At 43.2% G+C, this 27,743-nt stretch overlaps 1 protein-coding gene across 6 annotated transcripts in view; it reads left to right on the top strand.

The window, feature by feature from the left end:
• Positions 1-27,743, top strand: part of ASCC3 (activating signal cointegrator 1 complex subunit 3) — a 764,501-nt gene that overhangs the window by 401,573 nt on the left and 335,185 nt on the right. For all 6 annotated transcript variants that reach the window (XM_056566195.1, XM_056566194.1, XM_056566190.1 and 3 more), the window contains one exon: positions 27,389-27,523. In XM_056566195.1, coding sequence (XP_056422170.1) covers positions 27,389-27,523 — 135 coding nt within the window. The remainder of the gene's footprint in view (positions 1-27,388; positions 27,524-27,743) is intronic.

Here is a 27,743-nt window from a genome sequence, read left to right as displayed (position 1 = left end):
CATCATTTATGTTTATATAATGTATATATATTTAATTCTATATTGTATAATTTCTGATACATAATTTTAAATTGCTCCAGATCCCATGCAAAGTTTTAAAAGATAACATGCTGGCTACATGCAACCACAAATGAGGAGCTTACTGCGTACTGTTATAAATTGAGCTCAGTAACAATACAGTATACCATAGGATCCATTCAGGAGTGGCTGCTGAGCACTGACAGTATATAGTGTGTGTGTGTGTATATATATATATATATATACACACATATTTTTCGCCGTATAAGACACACTTTTTCTTCCCCAAAACTTGGGGGAAAAAGTCGGTGCGTTTTATACGGCGAATACACCCCTATCGCGGCGGTCCCTGCGGCCATCAACGGCCGGGACCCGCGGCTAATACAGGATATCACCGATCGCGGTGATGCCCTGTATTAACCTTTCAGACGCGGCGATCAAAGCTGACCGCTGCGTCTGAAGGGAAAGTGACACTAACCCGGCTGTTCAATCGGGCGGTTCGGGACCGCCGCGATTTCACCGCGGCGGTCCCGAACAGCCCGACTGAATAGCCGGGTTAGTGCTTACAGGATACCGGGAGGGACCTTACCTGCCTCCTCGGTGTCTTCTCCGTTCAGAGATCCCCTGTATGACCGGCGCTCTCCTTCTTCGTCATCACGTCGTCGCGTACGTGCTTCGGCGTGCGTAATGACGTGATGGCGGCGACGGAGAGCGAGGATACCCTGCCGGCAGCAGAGACGTTCTGGAGCGACAGGGACACGGCGACAGCGATGGAGCGACATCCAGGGCAGCGGTGATGGGTCCGGAGCGGAGGGGACACCACTCCTATGCAGTGGTCTTCAATCTGCGGACCTCCAGATGTTGCAAAACTACAACTCCCAGCATGCCTGGGAGTTGTAGTTTTGCAACATCTGGAGGTCCGCAGGTTGAAGACCACTATTGGGTTCAAAATTGGGTTCAAAATCTTAATCTATAAAATGGGTGCGTCTTATACGCCGGTGCGTCCTATAGGGCGAAAAATACGGTATATATTAGTAACAACTTTGCAAAAAGTAATTTTCAGACTTCTTTCTTTTCAAGTGCACCTCCAGAGACAAATAGATATATAGTACTTTTCTAAACTCCGAAGCTTGTGTTGTTAGAACATTCCAGACACCATGGAGCACTGCAGTCATGATTAAGGTTTTACCAAGCCACTCCTCTCTTCATCTTTGGTAGCACATCCTGAAACAATTCTTAAAGCACTAGGTGTAAAGTCCAGCGCTATTCTTCCTGATTCCTGGTATACCTATTTTATCTCCATTGTCCAAGCCTTTTTAATATGCAAATGAGGCTCAATTCTCAGGAGATGTTCATCATTATCACTCTCCCATGGACCAGCTGCATTCGTCTACAGCCAGTAGATAAAGAGGGCATGGCCTGCACTTGGGCTCTTGCCATGCTGAGAAATCGCCCTATGGGCGTTGAGCCTCATTTCCTTATTAGCAAAAACGCCTATATGTCACCTATGGAAAGTACTGAGAAGATAAAAAATTTAAATGTATGGTTGGAATCCTGATGGCATACCCTATGATATTCATTCACTTTTTTTTTTTTTGTTTGTTTTTTTGCAGTGTTATAGCTCCCATAAGGACCTATAACACTGCACACACTGATCTTTATCATTGATCATTGGTTTCTCATAGGAAACCACTGATCGATGATTCTGCCGCTTGACTGCTCATGCCTGGATCTCAGGCACTGAGCAGTCATTCGTCGATCGGACAGCGAGGAGGCAGGTAGGGGCCCTCCCGCTGTCCTGTAAGCTGTTCGGGATGCCACGATTTCGCCGCGGCTATCCCGAACAGCCCACTGAGTTAACCGGCAGCTTTTACTTTAACTTTTAGCTGCACGGCTCAGCTCTGAGCGCGCGGCTAAAGGGTTAATAGCGCGCGGCGCCGCGATCGGCGCTGTGCGCTATTAGCGGCGGGTCCTGGCTTCACTATGACGCCGGGCCCGCCGTGATATGATGCGGGGTTACCGTGTAACCCCGCGTTATATCACGGGAGCAGGACCAAGGACGTACCTGTACGTCCTTTGTCCTTAAGGGGTTAAAGACCAGGCCATTTTACACCTTAGGACCAGAGCGTTTTTTGAACATCTGACCACTGTCACTTTAAACATTAATAACTCTGCAATGCTTTTAGTTATCATTCTGATTCCGAGATTGTTTTTTCGTGACATATTCTACTTTAACATAGCGGTAAAATTTTGTGGCAAATTGCATCCTTTCATGGTGAAAAATCCCAACAATTTTATGAAAAAACAAAAAATTTAGAATTTTTCTAACTTTGAAGCTCTCTGCTCTATTCAAAATACATTTTTTTTTTGGATCACATATACAATATGTCTACTTTATGTTTGCATCTAGAGATGAGCGAACTTACAGTAAATTTGATTTGTCATGAACTTCTCGGCTCGGCAGTTGATGACTTTTCCTGCGTAAATTAGTTCAGCCTTCAGGTGCTCCGGTGGGCTGGAAAAGGTGGATACATTCCTAGGAAAGAGTCTCCTAGGACTGTATCCACCTTTTCCAGCCCACTGGAGCACCGGAAAGCTGAACTAATTTATGCAGGAAAAGTCATCAACTGCCGAGCCGAGAAGTTCATGACGAATCAAATTTACTGTAAGTTCGCTCATCTCTATTTGCATCATAAATTTGACGTGTTTTTACTTTTGGAAGACGTCAGAGGACTTCAAAGTTCAGCAGCAATTTTCCAATTTTTCACAAAATTTTCAAACTCACTATTTTTCAGGGACCAGTTCAGGTTTGAAGTGGATTTGAAGGGTCTTCATATTAGAAATACCCCATAAATGACCCCATTATAAAAATGGCACCCCCCCAAACTATTCAAAATGACATTCAGTCAGCGTTTTAACCCTTTAGGTGTTTCACAGGGATAGCAGCAAAGTGAAGGAGAAAATTCACAATCTTAATTTTTTACACTCGCATGTTCTTGTAGACCCAATTTTTTTATTTTTACAAGTGGTAAAAGGAGAAAATTTATACTTATATTTGTAGCCCAGTTTCTGTCGAGTAAGCACATACCTCATATGTCTATGTAAATTGTTTGGCGGGCGCAGTAGAGGGCTCAGAAGCGAAGGAGCGACAAGGGGATTTTGGAGAGTATGTTTTTCTGAAATGGTTTTTGGGGGGCATGTTGCATTTAGGAAGCCCCTATGGTGCCAGAACAGCAAAAAAAAACACATGCCATACCATTTTGAAAACTAGACCCCTTGAGGAACGTAACAAGGAATTAAGTGAGACAGGTGTTCCACGACTTTTGCATATGTAAAAAAATATTTTTTATCCACTAAAATGTGTGTTTCCCCCCAAATTTCACATTTTTGCAAGGGTTAATAGCAGAAATGACCCCCCCAAAATTTTTAACCCCATCTCTTCTGAGTATGGAGGTACCCCATAAGTTGACCTGAAGCGCACTGCGGGTGAACTACAATGCTCAAAAGAGAAGGAGTCATATTTGGCTTTTTGAGAGCAAATTTTTCTCGGGGGCATGTCGCATTTAGGAAGCCCCTATGGTACCAGGACAGCAAAAAAAAAAAAAAAACACATGGCATCACATTTTGGAAACGACCCCTTGGAGAACGTAACAAGGGGTGAAGTGAACCTTAATACTCCACAGGGGTTTCACGACTTTGGCATATGTAAAAAAAAAAAATTTACCGAAAATGCTTGGTTTCCAAAAAAGTTTACATTTTTACAAAGGGTTAAAGCAGAAATTACCCCCCAAAATTTGAAGCCCAATTTCTCCCGATTCAGAAAACACCCCATATGGGGGTGAAAAGTGCTCTGCTGGCGCACTACAGGTCTCATAAGAGAAGGAGTCACATTTTGGCTTTTTGGAAGCAAATTTTGCTCTGGGGGCAGACCGCTTTTAGGAAGCCCCTATGGTGCCAGAACAGCAAAAAAAAAACACATGGCATACCATTTTGGAAACTAGACCCCTTAGGGAACGTAACAAGGGGTAAAGTGAACCTTAATATCCCACAGGGGTTTCACCACTTTGGCAGATGTAAAAAAAAATAAAAAAAATTCACTAAATTGTGTGTTTCCCCCCAAATTTCACATTTTTGCAAGAGTTAATAGCAGAAAAGACCCCCCAAAATTTGTAGCCCCATCTCTTCTGAGTATGGAGGTACTCCATAAGTGGATGTCAAGTGCACTGCAGGGGCGCCACAATGCTCAGAAGAGAAGGAGTCACATTTGCAAACTTTGCTGAAATGGGGGGGACATGTCGCATTTAGGAAGCCCCTATGGTGCCAGGACAGCAAAATAACCCCCACATGCCATACCATTTTGGAAACAAGACCCCTTGAGGAATGTAGCAAGGGGTACAGTGAGCATTTACCCCCCCCCCCCCCCCCACTGGTGTCTGTCAGATCTTTGGAACAGTGGGCTGTACAACATTTTTTATTTGCACAGCCCACTGTTACAAAGATCTGTCAGACACCAGTGGGGTGTAAATTCTCACTGCACCCCTCATTACATTCCGTGAGGGGTGTAGTTTCCGAAATGGGGTCACATGTGGAGTTTTGTTTTTTTGGCGTTTGTCAAAACCGCTGTAACAATCAGCTACTCCTGTGCAAATCACCTCAAATGTACATGGTGCACTCTCCCTTCTGGGCCTTGTTGTGCGCCCCCAGAGCACTTTGCGCCCACATATGGGGTATCTCCGTACTCAGGAGAAATTGCATTACAAATTTTGGGGGGCTTTTTTCCCTTTTACCTCTTGTCAAAATGAAAAGTATAGGGCAACACCAGCATGTTAGTGTAAAAAAATTATTTTTTACACTAACATGCTGGTGTAGACCCCAACTTCACCTTTTCATAAGGGGTGAAAGGAGAAAAAGCCCCCCAAAATTTACGGCTATACCCCATATGTGACCCTAAACTGTTGCCTTGAAATACGACAGGGCTCTGAAGTGAGAGAGCGCCATGCGCATTTGAGTCCTGAATTAGGGACTTGCATAGGGGTGGACATAGGGGTATTCTACGCCAGTGATTCCCAAAAAGGGTGCTTCCAGCTGTTGCAAAACTCCCAGCATGTTTGGACAGTCAACGGCTGTCTGGCAATACTGGGAGTTGTTGTTTTGCAACAGCTGGAGGCTCCATTTTGGAAACAGTGGCGTACCAGACGTTTTTCATTTTTATTGGGAAGGGGAACTGTGTAGGGGTATGTGTATATGTAGTGTTTTTTACTTTTTATTTTATTTTGTGGTAGTGTAGTGTAGTGTTTTTAGGGTACAGTCACACGGGCGGGGGTTTACAGCGTGTTTCCCGCTGTGAGTTTGAGCTTCCGCGCAAAATTTGCTGCATTGCAAACTTGCAGCCTGATACTCACTGTAAGCCCCCTGTCCATGTGAATGTACCCTGTACATTCACAGGGGGGGACGGGACCTCCAGCTGTTGCAAAACTACAACTCCCAGCATGCACTGTCTATCAGTGCATGCTGGTAGTTATAGTTTTGAATCAGCTGGAGGCACACAGGTTTGGAAACACTGAGTTAGGAAACAGACAATGTTTCCCAACCAGTGTGCCTCCAGTTGTTGCTAAACCACAACTCCCAGCATGCCCAGACAGCCAAAGGGCATATTGGGAGTAGTGGTTACGCAACGGACCACTGTGTAGTGGTGTCCAAGCTGTAGCCCTCCAGATGTTGCAAAACTACAACTCCCAGTATGCCAAAACTGTCCAGGCATGCTGGGAGTTGTAGTTCTGCAACATCTGAAGGGCCAGATGTTACAGAACTACAACCCACAGCATGCCTGGACAGTAAGGGCATGCTGAGGATGTGTAGTTTTGCAACATCTGGAAGGGCACAGTGGTCTCCAAACTGTGGACCTCCAGATGTTGCAAAACTGCAACTCCCAGCATGCCCAGACGGCAAGGGCTGTCTGGGCATGGTGGGAGTTGTAGTATACAGGGTCCCATTACAGCAATGCATGTCGCTTTACGGCGACGTGCATTGCTGTAAAGGGCCTGACCGCGGCTGAAGAGGTACTCACCTGTCACCGCCGCCGCCGTCTTCATCACCGGGATCCGGGTCTTCAGGGACTAGGTAAATACCGGGGCCGGGCCCCAGCACTCCCCCGTCCCCCGCCGCTTCCTCCGGTCTTCCTCCTGTCCTCTCCAGACTTCCAGGGGCCGGGCAGGGCGGGAGGAAGTAACCGCCCCCCCTGCAATTGGTCGGTTAGTTCTAACCGAGGAATTGCAGGGGTTAGGAGGAGGTGGCAGGCTTGCCACCTCGCTCCGATACTCCAGCATGGTCCTGGCTGTCTGTGACAACCGAAATCATGCAAAATTACCGGGCGGTCGTGTCCCAGAGACCCGATCAGCCCGGTATCGCCGCAAATCGCTGGCACAATTTCGCCGGCCATTTGCGGCGATCGCCGACATGGGGGGCTGACATGGCCCCCCTCGGCGTTTGCCCTGGATCCCTGCTGAAGGATTTCAGCAGGGATCCGCTTCCGATCTCTGCGCGGCAGAGACCGGAGAAACACCAGGACGTTCTGGAACGTCCTTGGTCCTTAAAGCCCAGGGTGCAGGGACGTTCCATAACGTCCTTGGTCCTTAACTGGTTAAAGGAAAACTGTCACATGTTTGCTCCCGCACTAACCACAGGTACTGATGGATAGTGCTGGAGACGCTGATTCCTATGATCCCTACCTTGGCTGAATCCGGCCGTTCGCCCGCAATCTTAGTTTTAATATACCTGGAAATCTGGCTGTAACTGGCACGGGCGGGGTTTCTGTAGCTTAACTTGCACTGATGTCAGCGCCGCCTGTCAACAGCGCCTCCCGCTTATGAATATTCATCTCCCACCAGCTCTCACTCTCTTCGCCGCTCCTAATTGGACTTCACTGTGCATGTCAGGAAGCTGCGTTTGCGCCATGAAGACCAGTTAGGAGTGGCAAGGGAGCGAGAGCTGGAGGAAGGGGGGATGGATATTCATAAGGGGGTGGCGCTGCGGACCGGCGGCGCTGACATCAGTGCAAGTTAAGCTACAGAAACCCGCCCGTGCCAGTTACAGCCAGATTTCCAGGTATTTTAAAACTAAGATTGCGGGCAAAGGGCTGGGCGGATCCGGCCAAGGTATCCTGCACTATCCATCTGTACCTGTGGTTAGTGTGGAAGCAAATATGTGACCGTTTTCCTTTAAGTTCATGACTGGGGGTAAGCACTATAGACTATATTATGTGTCACTATATTCAACAATACATTTCTATTTGGTAGACAGGGGGCAAGAGGCTAAAACAATTAAAATAAATATATAATAATATTAATGGGCACTGTCAGATACAAAAACTTTTTATACATCTTGGCAAAACATAAACTTTTCTAATATACTTCATAAAACATTTTTATTTCCTTTTTATAGAAATCATGGCTTACAAAATCATGGCTTTGTCCAAGCTTGAGCACAGGCATGGACAAAGTCCAGTAAGTGAGGGAGGGCTAGCACTCCTTTGTGCTCTCTCCTGTCTGATAGGACTCCTCTGTGCTCTATCCTGTCTGCTAGTACTCCTCTGTGCTCTCTCCTGTCTGCTAGTACTCATCTGTGCTCTCTCTTGTCTGAGAGTACTCCTCTGTGCTCTCTCCTGTCTTATATGACTCCTCTGTACTCTCTCCTGTCTGATAGGACTCCTCTGTGCTCTCTCCTGTCTGATAGGACTCCTCTGTGCTCTCTCCTGTCTGATAGGACTCCTCTGTGCTCTCTCCTGTCTGATAGTACTCCTCTGTGCTCTCTCCTGTCTGATAGGACTCCTCTGTGCTCTCTCCTGTCTGAAAGGACTCCTCTGTACACCCTCCTGTCTGATAGGACTCCTCTGTTCTCTCTCCTGTCTGATAGCACTCCCCTGTGCTCTCGCCTGTCTAATATTACTCCTCTGTGCTCTCTCCTGTTTGATAGTACTCCTCTGTACTCTCTCCTGTCCTATCAGAAAGGAGAGAGTACAGAGGAGTGCTAGCCCACTCTCACTTGCTGGACTTGCCATGCCGGTGCTTTAGCTTGGACTAAGCCATGATTTCACAAGCCATGATTTCTATAAAAAGGTATATAACATTAATGTTTTGTCAAGATGTACAACCTATAAAATGTTTTTGAATCTGACAGTGTCCATTTAACCCCCCCCCCCCCCCCCCCCAAAATCATTGCAAGTGGCAGAGTAATAATTCAGATTATTATAGTTTCTGTAAAGAGCTTTCCTGTTGATATGGTCCGTGTACCTTTTTAAGTGGACTAGATTTCTATTTCAATAATTTCACTGTTGAACAGCGATAAAGTGAACATTCCTGGTAGCACTGGCCATTTTACAGTAATGCTTCATGTGTAAGAAAAATCAAATTTTGACTTTGGATGTCCTTTAAATGTTTCATAAAAATGTCAGAGACTCATAAAAACTGCAGCTTGTGCCTAAAAAATACATGTTATATAAATAGTTTTACTTCTTTAAACGCTTGACTAAAGAAACACGTCAATTTTATCTTCTGGTAACCAGTAATATGCATACTGTATTATTGAGAGTCCATAGAGACTGTACGCTCTCAGAAATATTTGAAACTGTTCAGGCTGTGTAATTGCTATGTGAAGCAAATTAAATATTGCTTGGATAAAAGACCACAGCCATATTCTGTGACTATCCAGCAAATAGTATAGCCAATATACATATATATATGTATATATATATATATATATATATATATATATGTACTATATGGCAACGGTAGTCTCCTGTAATACAATTTGTGTATGGTTTCCTGTCATTTATTACATTCGCTTTGATCAGGTCTTCTTTTTTTAGATCTCTATGGTCATTTAGTAGCAGACATACCTTTATTCAGGTCCAAGGCAAGTTTTATTGAATATGCAGGTGCATTCATTTGAGACAGACTAAAAAAGTATCTACGGTAGTTGCTAAGTATATATTGTGAAATGTTTTAAAACCTGTGCAGAGGAAAAGTTGACCAGTTGCCCTTAGCAACCAATCAGATAACTTTTTAACCTAATTTTTTTTAAAGTCCTCTAAAAAAAAAAAAAAAAATCTGATTGGTTGCTATGGTCAGCTGGTCAATTTTCCCTCAGCACAGGTTTTGCTTAATCTCCCTACTGTGCCTTGCAGGAGTTGTCGGGTAGCACACCTTCGGCAAGTTTGTTCGTTTATTTTATTAATTTTTTTATTACAGCATCAGGTCCTGAGCTATAAAGGCAAAGGTACTTCAGTGTCCTGACCATAATTTTCTCCTATGTTCCCTATTGCCTCTTTAAGTTTTAGGCTTTTTCTTTTTTTTTTATTGACTGAGGGCAAAGATTAAGAGGGGAATTTATGAAGAAAAATATTTTGAAATATGTAAAAAAAAAAAAAAATAATAAAAAAAGAAATCTCACAATAGGTGCAGGTTCCTGAGATGGAATCCGCTTCAGTTATGACATTGTTTTCCAAAACACCAACCTTCTCTTCCAAAGAAAGTATTATGAATATTACTGCCTTTAGACTGACAGTACAGGAAATTGAAAGTTGATTTTGGGGTACAAATTCCATTACATAATTTTTTTTTAGCTAACTAAATATACATAACTGCATAAATATACATGCACTTGGAAACATAAGGCTAGTTAGTTTTACTTAAAACTAAACTTTAAGAACTTATTAAATTTTTTTGTTTGTTCTCTTATTATTACTTTTTGGGAAAAGAATGGACTTTTTAATGTCTTTAGCCAGAAGAGGACAATACTACAGTGTTCTTTGGTTGGTCACTTAAACGGACACTGCTTTGTCACATTTTCATGGTATTAAGTGTCTATTATGCAAAAATGATGTATGTTTCCTTTGATTTATACACAGCACTTAGAGGAGAACTCCAGAATATAAAAATTGTCCTCCATACTGCCGTCAGTAAAAAAAAATAAAGATGTACATACCTTTCTTCGCTCCCTCGGGGCCTCCGGTAACCGGCTCCGGTCTCTGCCGCGATCCTCTTCCTTGTTGCTGGTGGTCGGCGAGTCATACTCTGCTCAGCCAATCACCGGCTGCAGTGAAGTCCCGACTCAGCCGGCGATAGGCTGAGCGGCAGTGTGACGTTTTTGGCCCCGGCAGCAGGTGCCGGTGTAGTGAAGAATTGTGTGTCTTGAAGCGTTCTCACACTGCCGGGACTTCACTGCGGCCGGTGATTGGCTGAGTGCAGTATGACTCGCCGACCACCGGCAAACTGGAAGAGGATCGCGGCGAAGACCGTAGTGAGTTACCGGAGGCACCGGGGGAGCAGAAGGAAGGTACATCTTTATTTTTATTATGCCAGCAGTATGGAGGACAATTTTTATATTCTGGAGTTCTCCTTCAATCTAACACTTTTCACAATAATAGCAGATCTTAACAGAATTCCTGCAGTCACTGAATTAGAGAATGAGGCTTACCTTGTATGTAATATAAGGTAACATGTAATGCACCCTTATCAGAAAATAAATTTGTTAAATCATAAAAAAAAAAAAAAAAAGTAGATTCAGACTTTAGGAAAGAAACATGTGTTGCTTTTAGTTTTTCTTGGGTTTTAAATGAGGTGTATCAAATAGATTTAATTAAGCTGAACTGACAAAGAGAATGGATTGTTGTGAAAACAACCTAAGTGATAAAGAATATTGATTTCAGAGGGGTAGAGAAATCTGTACTAAAAAGAAAAACTAGTAAATGGACCCTGATTACTTTTCTCTTGTGTGACTTGGTCAATCCCTTATAAAGTAGGAGAAAACAAGCCGTGAAATGTAATGGGCCATAGTAAAGCCATTGTTGCTGTTTACGCACATTACTGTACATAGTTTGCAGGTCAGAGTTTCAAGACTTTAGTTGTGTTATAGTTGACTTATTTCTGTGCAGTCTAAGGAATATTCTCATGTTCCTAACCTATGCTGTATACAGTACAGGAGGATTGTTAAATGTAATGTGCTTTACTAAACTGGTGGTTCTTTATCACCTTTTTTAGCAGGATCCTGGCAGATCCTGATAACAGTCCAGAGGCGGGGAAACCTCTGCTGTGAAGGGAAAAAGGGTTTGGGAATGTAGGATTTCAAAGGTGTCCGGCCATGTCTATATTCCTACAGTTATCCCATGTGCTGGACATCATATTAATGGCAGTCATAATAGTAAACTCGCTTTAGAACTCATATGTACAACACAGTGAATCTTGTTTTAGGAACAATTATGGGAGTAATATCACAGAATAGGGAGGATGCAACTCGGCAGGATAGAGGATAAGTAGCTGGTGTGGGTCCGACTGCTTGGACTTCTACTGATCCCGAGAACAGAGGTCAGTAAGTGGCTATATTATAACTTTGTATCCTTAGACTATTTTATTACTTCAAATACATTCAACAAAGAATTTGACCTTCCAACAATCATAAAAAAAAGGTAGGATGCATTTTAGTTGATAAAATCTACAGTAGACTTAAACCAACTTAGGGTATGTGTCGTATTTTGGTGCATAAAACACGTGTCGTATTTTGGTGCATAGTTTGTTGCATATTTTCTGTAGCTGATTTTGCTACCCATTGACTTCAATGGATAGGAATATACACACCAAAATGCGGCACATGACCCTACTCTCAAAGCCTAATGCAAATTCTAGAGAAATGCTTAAAGGAGTACTCCAATTTAACCTATTAAGGGGGAAATGAAGCATGAATCAAAGTTATACAACATTGTAATGTACTCACGTTGTCCATGTTGGCTTCTTCCCGGACTTCTCCTCGCTTTTCCCTCTGGCCGGAAGCTGGGTCCTCTGATGACGCTCGACCGCGTCTTCCTCACGATCCAGCGCCATCTTCGCCCGGTGACTCATCGCTCCCATGAGTCACTGCGGGCTGTGCTGGCCTCCCAGCCCAGAGTCGGCTACTCCCCAAAAGTTAATTTATTCTGCGCATGCGCAGTACTATGCAAATAGCATAGGGCTAACGCTAGGCTCCTATCGCTGCCTACGTTAGCCCTACGCTATTTGCCTGAGAGCTGACAGGGGCGGGGAACAAAGCCACGCTCGGCATTCTTGTGACACCGCTAGTGGGCACAGGGACCCCGCTAGCGGTGATGGTAGCGATGGGAGGCATTCTTGTGACACCGCTAGTGCAGTGTTTCCCAACCAGTGTTTCCCAACTTCGGCTGTCCGGGCATGCTGGGAGTTGTAGTTTTGCAACAGCTGGGGGCACCCTGGTTGGGAAACACTGCGCTAGTGGGCTCATGGATCCCGCTAGCGGTTATGGTAGCGATGGGAGGCATTCTTGTGACATGGGAGGCATTCTTGTGGCCGCAGCCTATCAGTACATGTGGTGAGGGTGGAGAGGGCTGATTAGCTGGGAGGGGGAGGATGGGAGGAGATAAACACAAGGGAAGGAGCTGTGGGCGTCACTTTATTATAATTTATTATAATTTCCTGGGGGGGGGGAGAGGAGGGGGAGAGAGCAGCAGCTAACAGGAAGCTGGCGCAGGGAGTCATGGGAAATGTAGTCTTTATGACATGGCTGCTTACTGCTACAGGTGGCAATTACAAGAGAATGGTTGGGCCAAATTTGACAAATGAGGTATCGTTGGAAAGGTCTTTGAAAGAGCCATCAGATTAGGTAAACTTTTTTTTTTAAGTACCAGCGCTCCGGAGTACTCCTTTAAATAAAGCAAACTGGTTGTATACTCCTAGTAAATGGCTATTAACCTGCTATTGCTTATGGCATTAAGGTTTTAACACTGAATACAGACAAAAGGATTAGTTCTGATGGGATCTGTTCCCAAATCTTCTCTGCCTAACATTTTAGTATAGTTTTAGACAGCTGAATAAAATAGCGATAGATTTTAGTTGTAGTTTTAAATATCATAAGTTAAATTTCATTTAGTTTTACCTATTGAAAAAGTGTTGTTGACTTCACCCATGACAAAAAAGATTAGTTGATAAAATGTAACACTAGGTCACACCCCCTGCCACCGCTAACGTTACACCCATGGAGTTTGTGTAACTCTCTTAGCTTTACGTCCTGCTGGTTCTGACATAGATGTAGCACACTGCTTCTGGTTGTAGCTGTGTCAGCTTTCTCTACTCTTCCCATCCTCCTTTAAGTGTTCAAGATAGCAGTAGGCAGGGGGCAGAGGATGATCAGCGTGTGGAAAAGGGGGAAATCCTCAAAGTCCACATACGGAAAGGTCACAGTGAGGGTTAGAGAATGAAACATGCTTTATATCTATTTCAAGAGAGAGAGCACCCACACATAGCACAGTAGAATATGTATACCTCATAAATTGTAGAATAAGAAATATCTACAGGTATGAAACTGTTGGTACTCCAGAGATAGTGAAGGTAACTGCATCCTGGAAGCTTTGAACTTATTTCCAGTATTTCTTACTGCTAGGGCTACTCTCATATGAAAAAGTCTAGACTAAGAGCAGGTTACAAACTGCATATTGTGTCTGATAATAAATAAATAAAGCAATGGAGATTAAATTTTTGAAATTTAGTGCAACTCTTTTTTTTTTCTACAAGGTGACTAGTAATATATGTGAAAAAAAAAAAATGTCTAGTCACATTTTTCCGTAGCCTTTTAAACAGATTAAATGATGATTGCTGCCAGTAATTATATTTTACACAGATGAGGTCTTGTCAAACTATAACATATTTTGTGACTTCCAGACTAAATAATGGGGAGGCTTGCTGCCATAGTGTAAAGACCATTTATCTCAATTTTACTGTATAGATAATGTCATTAAATGTCCTTTAATATTCTTACATGGCGGCAGTTAAGAAGGACAGACTGACTTACTGCTTAATGATGAGGCTTGTTCTGGGACCAGGCAGTTTATAATATTCATTGCATGAAGCAGACACATAGAACAAAATTATCATTTAAATAATGCAATATATTTCTACTACAGATTGTTACAGCTAAGGTGGTACCATGTATTTTTTTTCTACCATTTTGAAAAATTTGGCAAAATTAAAAGTCTTAAGCAAACTATTAGGCTATGCTTCTGGCAAACCTGGGGGTCTTTGGTAAAGGGAATCTGTCACCAGCATCACTTGCACTATCCTGCTGGTACAGGATAATAGTGTGGGCAACTCTGATACCTACCATGTTTGCCTTTTTGGCTATGTGGCCCCTTTTCTGAGTTAGGCCCAAAAATCAAAGTATGCAAATAAAGTGCTTTGCTGCACTGGGGACGTTTCCAGCCAGATGGTGCACTGTTCTGCTTTCCCCGGCTCTTCATCATCATCATCATTATCATCTGTTATATCCTGCCCTGCATTGATCCATCCCTGCAGATACAAAGCAGGTCTTGGTTGGGCAACAACAGAGATCTCCACACATATCACCTATGATGATGTTATAATCAATTGACCAGGACAAGTGGGGGCTATTCTATCAGCAGTGCATCATAGAATAGAGTGGGACAGTAGGAACTGTGGTCATGATGACAATCATGTGAAAGCAGTGAGAGGAGAATATCTAGAGTTTAAAAAAATAAATAAATAACTGGAGGTCACAAGTTCCCTGTAAAGGGCAGAAGAGTGCATCTTGCAGGGTGCCAATGGGCTGACAACTGGAGCCTTGTTCGACTGTCAAACTCCTTAAATGCTCTGGTCGCTATTGACCGTTGCATCTAAGGGGTTAAATAAGCTGACTTGATACTCTCTTACCAACACAAGTATTGACACTGTGGCAGGGAATGAGCACTGTGGGAAAAGGGAAGCTTTGGGACTGCTGTCACTTGCTGAACAAGCAGATGCCTAAATACATCCTCATGAAAAGAGCCACGTCCTATAATTCAGTACATCAATAAGCAGGGCTGTAAATGGAAAGCAGGTAAACCTCAAGCCCTTTGCCAGGTATACTTTGCAAAGCTGACAAGTGTGTTGTAGAAAACATTGTGCCATGCTATAGCACTGCTCTAGTGGCCAGTGTAAAAAAGTATATGAACATTTTCACTCTCAAAAATGCATAATTCTTAAATGAAACACCAAAATTGAATATTATGAATTATTCTCTCCTTATCTATCTATCTATCTATACATACATACAGTTGAAACTAGAAGTTTACATACACTATATAAAAAGACACATATGCATATTTTTCTCACAATCTGACATGAAATCAGAATAAACCTTACCTGTTTTAGGTCAATTAGGATTACCAAATTATTTATATTTGCTAAATGCCAGAAAAATTAGAGAGAGAGAGATTTTTTTAAGGCATTTTTTTTTATTACTTTCTGCAAAGTCAAAAGTTTACATACACTAGGATTACTATGCTTTTAAACAATTTGGGACAGCCCATATGATGATGTAATGTCTTTGGAAGCTTTTGATTAGTTTATTGGCAACATCTGAGTTAATTAGAGCCACACCTGTGAATGTATTTTAATGCACACCAGAAACACACTGCTTCTTTGTGTAACATCATGGAAAAGTCTAAAAAAAAATCAGCCAAGATGTCAGAAAGAGAATTGTGGCTTGCACAAGTCGGGATCATCCTTTGGTGTAATTTCCAGATACCTGCAGGTGCCTTATTCATCTGTACAAACAAGATGGGAATGTCCAGCCATCATATCGCTCATGAACGAGACGGGTTCTGTGTCTGAGATAAACGTGCTTTTATCCGACATGTGCATATCAACCCAAGAAAAAAAGCAAAAGACCGGCGATACCACATATGTATATTTTTATTTTTATTTACACTGTTTTATTTTTTTTATGGGAAAAGGGGGGTGATTTAAACTTTTATTAGGGAAGGGGTTAAATAACACTTTTTTTTTTACTTTTTATTGCAGTGTTATAGGTCCCTATAACACTGCACACACTGATCTCCTATGCTGATCACTGGCGTGTATTAACACGCCTGTGATCAGCGTTATCGACGCTTGACTGCTCCTGCCTGGATCTCAGGCACGGAGCAGTCATTCGTCGATCAGACACCGAGGAGGCAGGTAAGGGCCCTCCCGGTGTCCTGCAAGCTGTTCGGGATGCCGCGATCTCACCACGGCGGTCCCGAACAGCCCGACTGACTAGCCGGGATACTTTCACTTTCGCTTTAGAAGCGGCAGTCAGCTTTGACCGCCGCTTCTAAAGGGTTAATACCGCACATTGCCGCGATCGGCCATGTGTGGTATTAGCCGCGGGTCCCGGCCGTTGATGAGCGGCGGGACGGACGCGATGTGACGCGGGAGCCAGCGCAGGACGTAAATATACGTCCTGCGTCGTTAAAGGGTTAAAGCTTGGACGGAAATGGGTCTTCCAAATGGACAATGACCCAAAGCATACTGCCAAACTAGTTACAAAGTGGCTTAAGGGTAACAAAGTCAATGTTTTGGAGTGGTCATCACAAAGCCCTGATCTCAAACCTTTTGAAAATGTATGGGCAAAGATGAAAAGACAGGTGCTAGCAAGGTGACCTATAAACATGGCTCAGTTACACCATTTCTGTCAGGAGGAAATGGGCCAAAATTCCTACCAACTATTGTGAGAAGTTTGTGGAAGAATTTTCAAAACGATTGACCCAAGTTATACTGTTTAAGGGCAATGCTACCAAATACTAATGAAATGTATGTAAAACCTTTGACTTTTTAGAAAGTAACAAAATTCTCTCTTTCATTATTCTGGCATTTGGCAAATATAAATAATGTTGGTAATCCTAACTGACCTAAAACGGGTAAGGTTTATTCTGTCTGATTTAATGTATCAGAAAGGGAGAAAAACATGCATATGTGTCTTTTTAAATAGTGTATGTAAACTTCTGTTTTCAACTTTGTATAAATGTATGTATGTGTATATATATATATATATATATATATATATATATATATATATATATTTTAGAAGGAGGGAGAAGCAGCACAACCAGGCGTTTTGTCAATGGTGAAGGGTGCAGGCAGGCCAAGGGACCAGGTCACGGATCCCCATAAACTGTGGTAGTTTATTCACCCATTTCTGTGCAACGTTTCGGCTACCCACTTGTAGCCTTTCTCAAGCATTACAAACAGTGACCCATGCAGGGTATAAATACAAGTGCATCCAATACAATCAACAATGTGCTTGTTAATAAACAATATAAAAAATGTGCATTAAAGATGTTGTGCGCTGCCCTGCCTTTCGGAGCTCCGCTCGCAGCGTCCGGAAGTTCATTACACCGAACGCTGTGTGCAGGCTTCCGTGTTCACGGCCACCCCCTCGTGACGTCACGCCCGCCCCCTCGTAACGTCACGCCCGCCCCCTCAACGAAAGTCTATGGGAAGGGGGCATGACAGCGGTCGCGCTTCCTTCCCATAGACTTTCGTTGAGGGGGCGGGCGTGACGTTACGAGGGGGCGGGCGTGACGTCACAAGGGGGCGGCCACGAACATGGAAGCCCGCACACAAAGTTTGGAGTAATGAACTTCCGGACGCTGCGAGCGGAGCTCCGAAAGACAGGGCAGCGCACAAACCCTTTAAGAGGATTCTCATATAGATCAAACTATACTGATCCATTACAGGCATATACAGTGCTTTGGTGACAGGGGTTAAAACTTAATAAAAGATGCACGATCTTCATAATATGATCATATAATGTATATTGGGTTACAGGTGCAGTATAACATAAGCATAATTAAACAGGAGGAGGCGTGGCATGTATACACTCACCAAATGACGTTTTAACCTGCATATGTCGTTCCCTCGTGGCTGAGAACGCTGCGTCCGGGACGGTGTATTGCTATAGCGGCATGTGGGGCAATGCGCTTGCACATACCGCACACGTACAGCCAATCAGATACCAGCATCATCTGTAGTCATAGAAACATATGTTCTCTGCCACGAGGGAACGACATATGCAGGTTATAACTTCATTTGGTGAGTGTATACATGGCACGCCTCCCCCCCTTGTTTAATTATGCTTTTATTATACTGCACCCGTAACCCAAAATATGTTATATGATCATATTATGAAGATCTTGCATCTTTTATTAGGTTTTAACTCCTGTCACCAATGCACTGTATATGCCTGTAATGGATCAGTATAGTTTGATCTATATGAGAATCCTCTTAATGCACATTTTTTATACTGTTAATTAACAAGCACATCATTGATTGTATTGGATGCACTTGTATTTATACCTGGCATGGGTCACTGTTTGTTATGCTTGAGAAAGGCTACAAGCGGGTAGCCGAAATGTTGCACAGACATGGGTGAATAAACTTCCACAGTTTTTCACAATTCTTGGAGTGCTGTTGGATTATTGCTATATATATATATAATATGAAAATTTATGATGCTTTATTGAACATGCACGGGTTAAAAACATTTAAAATGTGACAGCAACAAACAGAAAAACACTGACTGCCAAATAAACATGGTACATGAATGGAAGGGAGTGTGCATATATTAAAGGCTGCTAAAGTGCAGCATGCAATAGATGTAAATAATATAGACACTTCAATGCCAAGACAATTGCCAGAAATATATATTGCACATATCCCAAGTGACATAAAGATGACAAAAAAAGCAGGGTGGGTAACTGTTCAACCTACACACAGGGCACATAAGGAGACCAGAGGTGAGAGGGCTATAGCCAAAAAACTCACTTCAGGTCTGCTCGGAAGCGTATAAAGAAATTTACCCCGACATGAGGTGGAGTGGTTATCCCGTCACATTACACATACCCAATGCAGCACGTCAGACCCCAACGACGTTTCGCCATGAAGGCTTCCAATTGTCTTGGCATTGAAGTGTCTATATTATTTACATCTATTGCATTTGTCCTGGTCTGTTTTTGGGTATAATTAGTTGTTAGTGACACACCAGTGTGTCATTCAGTACTTTATAGTGCCCCTTGTTTTTTGGAATATATATATATATATATATATATATATATATATATATATTTTAAAGACTACCTATCACCATCTAAACTTTCCATAATCCCACCCCCCATCTGTACCATACCCTGATTAACTCTATCCCTGCATTTATTTTGCTTTAAAAAAAACCTAAAAATACCCTATTTTCTATGCTGTACAGTAGCTCAATTCAATGCACAATGGACAGGAGGTTGTCATAGCAACGGCAAGTCCCTGGAGAGAGCAGATAAGCAGTGCATATATAATTAGCCATGTGGAAAGTGGACAGAGGGGAGAGGAACTGAGAAAAAGAGAAGAGGGTATGTATCCTCACTGTTTGCTCCCTGCTTGTGTATGAGCTGAGTGCTCCCCCTTCCTCCTGCCTGTCTGACTGACAGGCTGGGAGCTGCACAGAGCAGATTTCAGACTCACTCACTGAGTCCGAAATGCTTGCTGACAGGATTGCTAGGGAGAACCCTAGTGGAGAAGCTTTTAAAGTAAAAAACAAAAAACATTAAAAGCAATTTAAAAATTATTCAGTAGGGCTTTATCTTTAATATATAAAAAGTTTGTTTCATGAGAGGTACACTTTAATCTCTAATATTATCTAATGGTTAAAAAAATAAATAAACCTGATAGCTTAAATTTACCTGATAGCTTAAACTCACATGGCAGCATTAAGATGTAACTTACTTATGTGCATTTACTGGTTTCTTACAAGCCTGTATTTTGTATGAAATGTAGGCTACATTTACTGTCTCTCCTTCTGCATTGTTGTTTCCTATAGAATCTATCCTTGGACTGGGTATCTTTTAAAGGAGAACTCCAGACCATAAAAATTGTCCCCCATAGTGCCGGCAGTAAAAATATAAAGATGTACATACCTTCCTCCGCTCCCCCGGGACCTCCGGTAACCGGCTCCGGTCTCCGTCGCAATCCACTTCCTGGTTGCCGGTGGTCGGATGAATCAGCCAATCACCAGCCACAGCGCAGTCCGACTCGGCTGGCGATAGGCTAAGCGGCAGTGTGAAAACACGTCAGGACACAAAATGCTTCACTACACCGGCACATGCGGCCGGGGCAGAAAACCTCACACTGCCGCTCAGCCTATCGCCGGCCGAGTCGGACTGCGCTGCGGCTGGTGATTGGCTGATTCATCCGACCACCGGCAACCAGGAAGTGGATTGCGGCGGAGACCGGAGCCGGTTACCAGAGGCCCCGGGGGAGCAGAGGAAGGAATGTGCATCTTTATTTTTTTTACTGTCGGCACTATGGGGGACAATTTTTATGGTCTGGAGTTCTCCTTTAATTTCTAGAGTTTTGTAGCTAAACTAAACACAGAATTAAAGGAGTATTCCAGGATTTTTTTTATTTATTTGACTATGCTACAGGGGCTGTAAAGTTAGTGTAGTTCATAATATAGTGTATGTACCTGTGTGTGACGGTTTTCTCACAATTCTTTTGTGATTTTCACTCCAATATTTATTTTTAACAGCATACAAAATGACTTGTCTCAGATTTTTCCCAGGTTGCAATGCGGCCGAGACCTGACTCACTAGTCAGCTGATGACAGGGAACCTGTCTGCTTCAATGGGTGGAGGGATCGCTTGGTGGGGGAGAGATCAATCTGTAACTAATGCAACAGCTGTAGGCACCCTGATTGAAAACCACAGGTCTTTTGAATGGATGCAGCTCATTTATGTTTCAGTTGGTGGGGTGGCTGATGTGTGGGAGGGAGGAAAATGAAATTATGGGATTTGTAGGCAAAAGAAGAAAATTCAGACAGGAAATACTAGTTCACAAAAAGCTAGCCACAGTGTTATGGTAATCTCACAACATAGCCATTTAGCCCCAAGACAAGTGCAGATCCTTCCTAAGCATGTCCATTACTGTCGGCCAGGTATTTACTAAAATAATCTTATGGTGGATAACCCCTTTAAGAAATACGTTGCTTTCTAATGTCTGGAGATATAGGAGCCTGTATCTGCCCTACTTCTATGGTGTACAGTGTTATATAGCCAGTAGAAGAGTGGAATACACCCAGATATTCAGTCCAAGGATAGATTCCTATAGAATCTATCCTTGGACTGGGTATCTTTTTAATTTCTAGAGTTTTGTAGCTAAACTAAGCACAGAATTAAGAAATATGTTGCTTTCTCGTCTATGGAGATATTGATAGGAGCCTGTCTCCGTGCTTCTTCTATGTTATACAGCTTTATATAGCCAGTAGAAGAATGGGACAAAGCGCCATAATTGAACTGATAAGCTCTAGTTTTTGTAGCTTATGTGTTTCCAAGTATAAACTCAAGAACACATTGAGAGTATAACAAAGGAGTAAAAGTAGAGCACAAAGTGTTGTTCTAAACATCCTTAACGCCTAAATAATGATTTTATTGCAATATAATGACTTGTACACAATCATTCTTCCTATGTGTTTGTTTCCTTTCATTTCCATGGATTTCGAGTAGAGCATTTTCTGTAGATCTAAGAGAATAATGATGCATAATTTTACTCACTGAGCATACGGCCTAAGAATCCAAAACAGGCTAAAAACTTGATGCACAAAGCTAAACCTCTTTTTTCTACACCTCATTAAACCAAACTGCAGTGCAAATTAAACCATTGTTTACATCATTAAAACAAACCTCACTTTAAACCTTACTTTGAAAGTGTTTTGTTTTTTCTTCAATAGTCAGAATATGTTATATGTTAATTTTCCCAGCAAACATAAACTTCTGTTTATGCCCAGTATGTATTTTGGATTCTCCATTTACATATTTTAAGTTAAAATGTTTCAACATTGTCTTTATACTCCCCTATACTGGAGATTTTTGCCCAACATTAGAAATGTTCCCAATATAAAGACTGTAAAAAACATAAATACCCCATAAGAACGTGCTTGAGGTACCTGTTTGGGAGTTTGCAGAGTGTTACATGTGCTATTCTGCCATACAAATACACTATGAAAATACATTTAGAATAAACATACATGTATATTCCTAACAAAGAAACTAGTGGGAGACACAAGAATGGAAGAGCCACAGGTCAGATTGGCTCGACCCTTTCCTGACCAGACATTGCTAAAAACAGTCTTCCTTACAGGACCTGATACATTAGCGAACAAAAAAAGTCCGGAAAGACCAATCTTCCTTACAGACTACTTTGGGCACTTTTGTATTGGATAGGGTTAGAGTTATAATGACCAGGAATGATTGAGTCTTGTGTCTCTTTTTACAAAAAAAAAAAAAAAGTGCATAGACACTAAGAAAATTTATTGTAATGCCCACAGATTATTTTACAGGCACCACCTCCAGGGAAGATTCAGTCTGTATTACAGAAAATATGGAAATGGATGTTCTGTATAAGAAAAAATAATTTTTCCACAATTAGGCTTTATTAAAGGGGCACTCCTCTGCCCCAGCGTTTGGAACATTTTGTACATCACGGCCACTCCCCTCATGACATCACCTCACACCCTTCAATGCAAGTCTATGGGAGGGGGTGTGGCAAGTCTATGGGAGGGGGCGCCCCCTCCTATAGACTTGCATTGAGGGGGCGTGGCATGACGTCACGACCCCAACTGCCCGCTCCCAGCATTCTAAACAAATTCCGGGGGGCTGCATAGAGATGGGGACAGACATCTTATGGGGGGTAACATGTCTAGGGTTGGAGTACCCCTTTAAGGAAAAGAAACTTTTCAAACTTTATTCGTAATCCTTACTAGACCTACTGTGTGTTCACAAGAGATTTGTACCTGATCAGTCTTTCTATTCTCATGCTGGAAGCTTTGCTTTTTTGAAAGGGGACAGAAAGGAATGTTGGTCATCTCTGTGACCACTAAAGTGAATGACAAGTTGTCAAATTAGTGACAGCCGCTGTGGTAAACAGAGGACTTTTAGCTTTGGTGGCTCTTAAGGCATCTAAACAGCACTTTGACAAATCATAAATAGAGCCAAGTAGCACTAAAACAAGTCACAGCGGCATTCCTTTAGTCCTTTAGCATCACCAAAGATTGTAATGCCCAGACTCATTCTGTGCATTCTAGATGGCAGAGTGGCTTATCAAAGAGACTGGCATGAATACAATCAAGTTTGGATTATGAATAAGCGAGCAGAATGTAAACTCAGTTAATCAGAAATAAAGGGGCACAGTGTTCATTTTAGCCATTGGTGGGGGTCCTAGCAACTTGACCCCCACCGATTAAAACTATATGTCAAACATGAGCTGCAACATTAGTTAGGCTGGGTTCACACTACGTTTTTGCCATACTGTTTTCAATCCGTTTTTCTAAAGAAAACTGTATGGCAAAAAACGGATGGAACAGTATGGAAAAAAGTAAACCGTATGCGTTTTTAAACAGTATACTGTTTTTAAAAGTGCATACAGTTCCGTCAGTTTTTATTTAAAAAAAACCCATATGTTTTTTAAAATTGTGTCCATTTTTAATGGGAGGGGTCTTGGGTGGGGACTTTAGGATTCAAATGCGCATGTGTGTTACGCCGAGCGCTCCGGGTCCCCGCTTCTCCCCGGAGCGCTCGCAGCGTTCTCTTATTCACAGCGCCCCGGTCAGACCTGCTGACCGGGTGCGCTGTGATATTGCTCCCAGCCGGGATGCGATTCGCGATGCGGGACACGCCCGCTCGCGATTTGCATCTCGGCTCCCATACCTGACCCGTTCCCCGTCTGTGTTGTCCCGGCGCGCGCGGCCTCGCTCCTTAGGGCGCGCGCGTGCCGGGTCTCTGCGATTTAAAGGGCCACTGCGCCACTGATTGGCGCAGCAGGCCTAATCAGTATCCTCACCTGTGCACTCCCTACTTATACCTCACTTCCCCTGCACTCCCTCGCCGGATCTTGTTGCCATTGTGCCAGTGAAAGCGTTTCCTTGTGTGTTCCTAGCCTGTGTTCCAGACCTCCTGCCGTTGCCCCTGACTACGATCCTTGCTGCCTGCCCTGACCTTCTGCTACGTCTGACTTTGCTCTTGTCTACTCCCTTGTACCGCACTTATCTCAGCAGTCAGAGAGGTTGAGCCGTTGCCGGTGGATACGACCTGGTTGCTACCGCCGCTGCAAGACCATCTCGCTTTGCGGCGGGCTCTGGTGAATACCAGTAGCAACTTAGAACCGGTCCACCGACACGGTCCACGCCAATCCCTCTCTGGCACAGAGGATCCACCTCCAGCCAGCCGAATCGTGACAGTGTGCAAAGTAAAAACGTATACGTTTTTCCCGTATGGAACCGTATACATGTGAATTTCCCATTGATGTCCGTGTAAAAAAAAAAGTATGCGGTTGCAGTACGGTTTTTAAACCGGAGACAAAATTGTGGTCAACCGCGGTTTTGCCTCCGGTTTAAAAACCGTACTGCAACCGCATACTTTTTTTTAACATGGACGTCAATGGGAAACATACATGTATACGGTTCCATATGGGAAAAACTTATACGTTTTTACTTTGCACATGCGCATTTGAATTCTAAAATCCCCACCCAAGACCTCTCCCATTAAAAATGGACAAAATTTTCAAAAACGTATGTTTTTTTTTTTTTTTAATAAAAACTGACGGAACTGTATGCACTTTTAAAAACAGTATACTGTTTAAAAACGCATACGGTTTACTTTTTTCCATACTGTTCCATCTGTTTTTTTGCCATACAGTTTTCTTTAGAAAAAGGATTGAAAACAGTATGGCAAAAAATTGGCTGAACTGAAGTTTTTACTGCTTGCCAAAAAAAAAGGCAACACCAGGACTTTAAATATCCCTTTTTTCAGGTGTAGAATGGATTTTCAGTGCTTGTTCAACAAGGCTTTTCTTACTCTTGCCAAACCATGTTTTTTCATAAATAGAACAGCAGACATAAGGAGCCATTGGTTTAGGTAAAGCATCAGGTAATTTTCTAAGCCTTAAGGCTTATATCTCTGTGGCATATATTTAGAAGCCATATGTTATGTACATAAATAAATGGCAGCCAGGTGATGTGCTAGTCAATATCTTTGCTGGCCACCAGCTCCTTTAGTCATTAGTTAGGACACTACGTTATCCCAGCAGTAGCATGGATATCTGGCAGTGTTACCCAATAAAAGTGGTACCTGTGGCTAGGCAACCTCCAGAGCCTCGGCAAGATCTGCCCTAGTAAGCACATAAAGATTTATTTCGTTGGAATTTGGTTTACTATAGTTTCCAACATGATATTATAAACAGAAAAGGTATGAATTTGTATAAACACTTTTGTTCTTGTTTGACGCTTTGATTTCTCACGGTAAGAATAGAACCACATTGTTACCGGACAGCCATCGGATGTAGTTTTGAAACATCTGGAGGTCCGCAGGTTGAAGACCACTGCCCGGGCCTTCGTCATCATCCAGCCCTCCCTTTAGTTTTGTACTCACCTCCACTCGGCGGGATGTTCGGGTGAGCTGGTCTGGGCCATCTGTGCTGCAGGACCATCCGGTGGGGAGGGATAGTCGTTCCGGGCTGTCCATCTTCACCGGGGGGGGGGGGCCTCTTTTCCGCAATTCGGGCCCGGAATAATGAAGTTGCCTTGACGACGATGCACAGGGACGTTGCGTCCCTGTGCGTCGTCATCAAGGCAACGTCATTATTCCAGGGCCGGGCGCAGAGAAGAGGCCCCCCCCGGTGAAGATGGACAGCCCGGAACGACAATCCCTCCCCACCGGATGGTCCTGCAGCACAGATGGCCCGGACCAGCTCACCCGAACGTCCCGCCGAGCGGAGGTGAGTACAAAACTAAAGGGGGGAGGGGGGGCTGGATGATGACGAAGGCCCGGGCAGTGGTCTTCAATCTGTGGACCTCCAGATGTTTCAAAACTACAACTCCCAGCATGCCCGGACAGCCGATGGCTGTCCGGGCATGCTGGGAGTTGTAGTTTTGGATCATCTGGAGGTCCGCAGGTTGAAGACCACTGTTAAATCAGACATTGACAAGCGGTGATGATGAAGGGGGTGGTGTGGGATGATTACAGTGTAACGATGAAGGGGAGATGATGAAGGGGGGATGATGACAGGGTAATGATGAAGGGGGGGATGATGACAGGGTAATGATGAAGGGGGGGATGATGACAGGGTAATGATGAAGGGGGGGATGATGACAGGGTAATGATGAAGGGGGGGATGATGACAGGTGATGATGATGAAGGGGGGGATGATGACAGGGTAATGATGAAGGGGGGATGATGACAGGGTAATGATGAAGGGGGGATGATGACAGGCGGTGATGATGAAGGGGGTATGATGACAGGTGATGATGATGAGGGTGTTAATGACGGGGGTCTGGATGATGACAGGGGGGATTATGTATTTCCCACCCTAGGCTTATACTCGCGTCAATAACTTTTCCTGGGTTTTTGGGGTGAAATTAGGGGCCTCGGCTTATATTCGGGTCGGCTTATACTCGAGTAAATATGGTATGTAAAAGTACCCTCAAAATAATGTATCGCTAACACACCAAAACGACAACTGCACACACCTGTGCATTTTTTCTAAAGGATATTTTCATCATCTAGTGAAATAACACTTTGGGCCTCATTTATCAAAAATGTGTAAAATAAAAACATGTATTTGTATCTCATAGCAACCAATCAGAGTACAGTTTTTATTTAGCCTGAACAGGTAAAAAATAAAACTCCACTGTGATTGGTTGTTATGCGCAAAACAGTTTATTTTAGCCCAGTGTTCCTACACATTCTTTATCACTCAATCAGTAAGTCAGTCAGTCTTGGTCATACTTTAGAATCCTTGAATTCCCCCTCATCTCTGGAGGAATATTGTTTCACGTACTGGGCAGCAGATAATGCAAAGTCACTGAGCAACAGAATAGCATAACAGGGAGTAATCATAGCACTGCGTTACACCTTGTAATAGAGGCACTGTCTATAAGAGAAGAGAGGAATCATGGGATCGTATTCCTGTATATTAGTAATTCTGGTAAAAGAAAATGAAATAATGGCTTCTGAGCTTCGGTGGCATTATCTGGTAAGCATTTAGACACATATAAGTGCATTTGTATAGTTTCCATAAGCTTGGATAACCCGTTTAACATTTAAAGGTCATCTGTGGCCAAAAACAACTTATCCCTTGCTGGGGGGGGGGGGGGGGAAGGGGGGGTCTGACCGCTGAGACCCCCCCCCCAAACTCCTGCAGGGGGCCGCATAGCATGACTTCGTGGCCAACACGCCTCCCACATAGAGCCGTATGGGGAGGGGGCGTACCCTTGACCTCTCTAGGTGGACCTCTTTCACTGAGCGCTAATGTGGGGGCCCCATTCAGGAGATTGCGGGGGTCCAGTCGGACCCCCGCTATCAAAATGCTGCAGATGTCCTTTAAGCATTGAATCTTCTTGTTTATAAACCAAAATGTACATTTGTATGCACGTCATCCAGTGTTTTGCTCAGTAAATGCACTTCGCAGTTCTTACTGTTTTCATTTCCCTTAATATTTGTGTTTTTTTTCTTTTTCTGAAGGTAATGGTTTTTGTTCATGCCAGAAATTCCACAGTGCGTACCGCAATGGCCTTGAGGGAGCTAGCAAAAAACAATGGGCACATTTTACATTTTTTGCCAAGCCAAGGCTCTGATTATGGTCATGCTGAAAAACAGGTAAGAACTGAATAATCTACCTTTACCTTGTTCTTGAACTTGTCAGACCTGCAAAATGTGTTCCCTAGATAAAACATGAGTCTATTTGTGGATCAGTTTAACTCTTTGCAGCTCTTGAGAAGTGAGGGACAAATAAGCTCTAGTTCGTCTTGGTTTCTATTTCTTTTAGTTTGCTGCTGGTTTGTAGAGTTGAATGTGTTTTCATCTGAGAGGTTGCAAT

Source organism: Hyla sarda, chromosome 3 (assembly GCF_029499605.1).
Source record: "Hyla sarda isolate aHylSar1 chromosome 3, aHylSar1.hap1, whole genome shotgun sequence".
NCBI classification, from domain to species: Eukaryota; Metazoa; Chordata; class Amphibia; order Anura; family Hylidae; genus Hyla; species Hyla sarda.
Note: the sequence above shows the minus strand (reverse complement) of the source record. Positions and strands in the feature narration are given on the sequence as shown.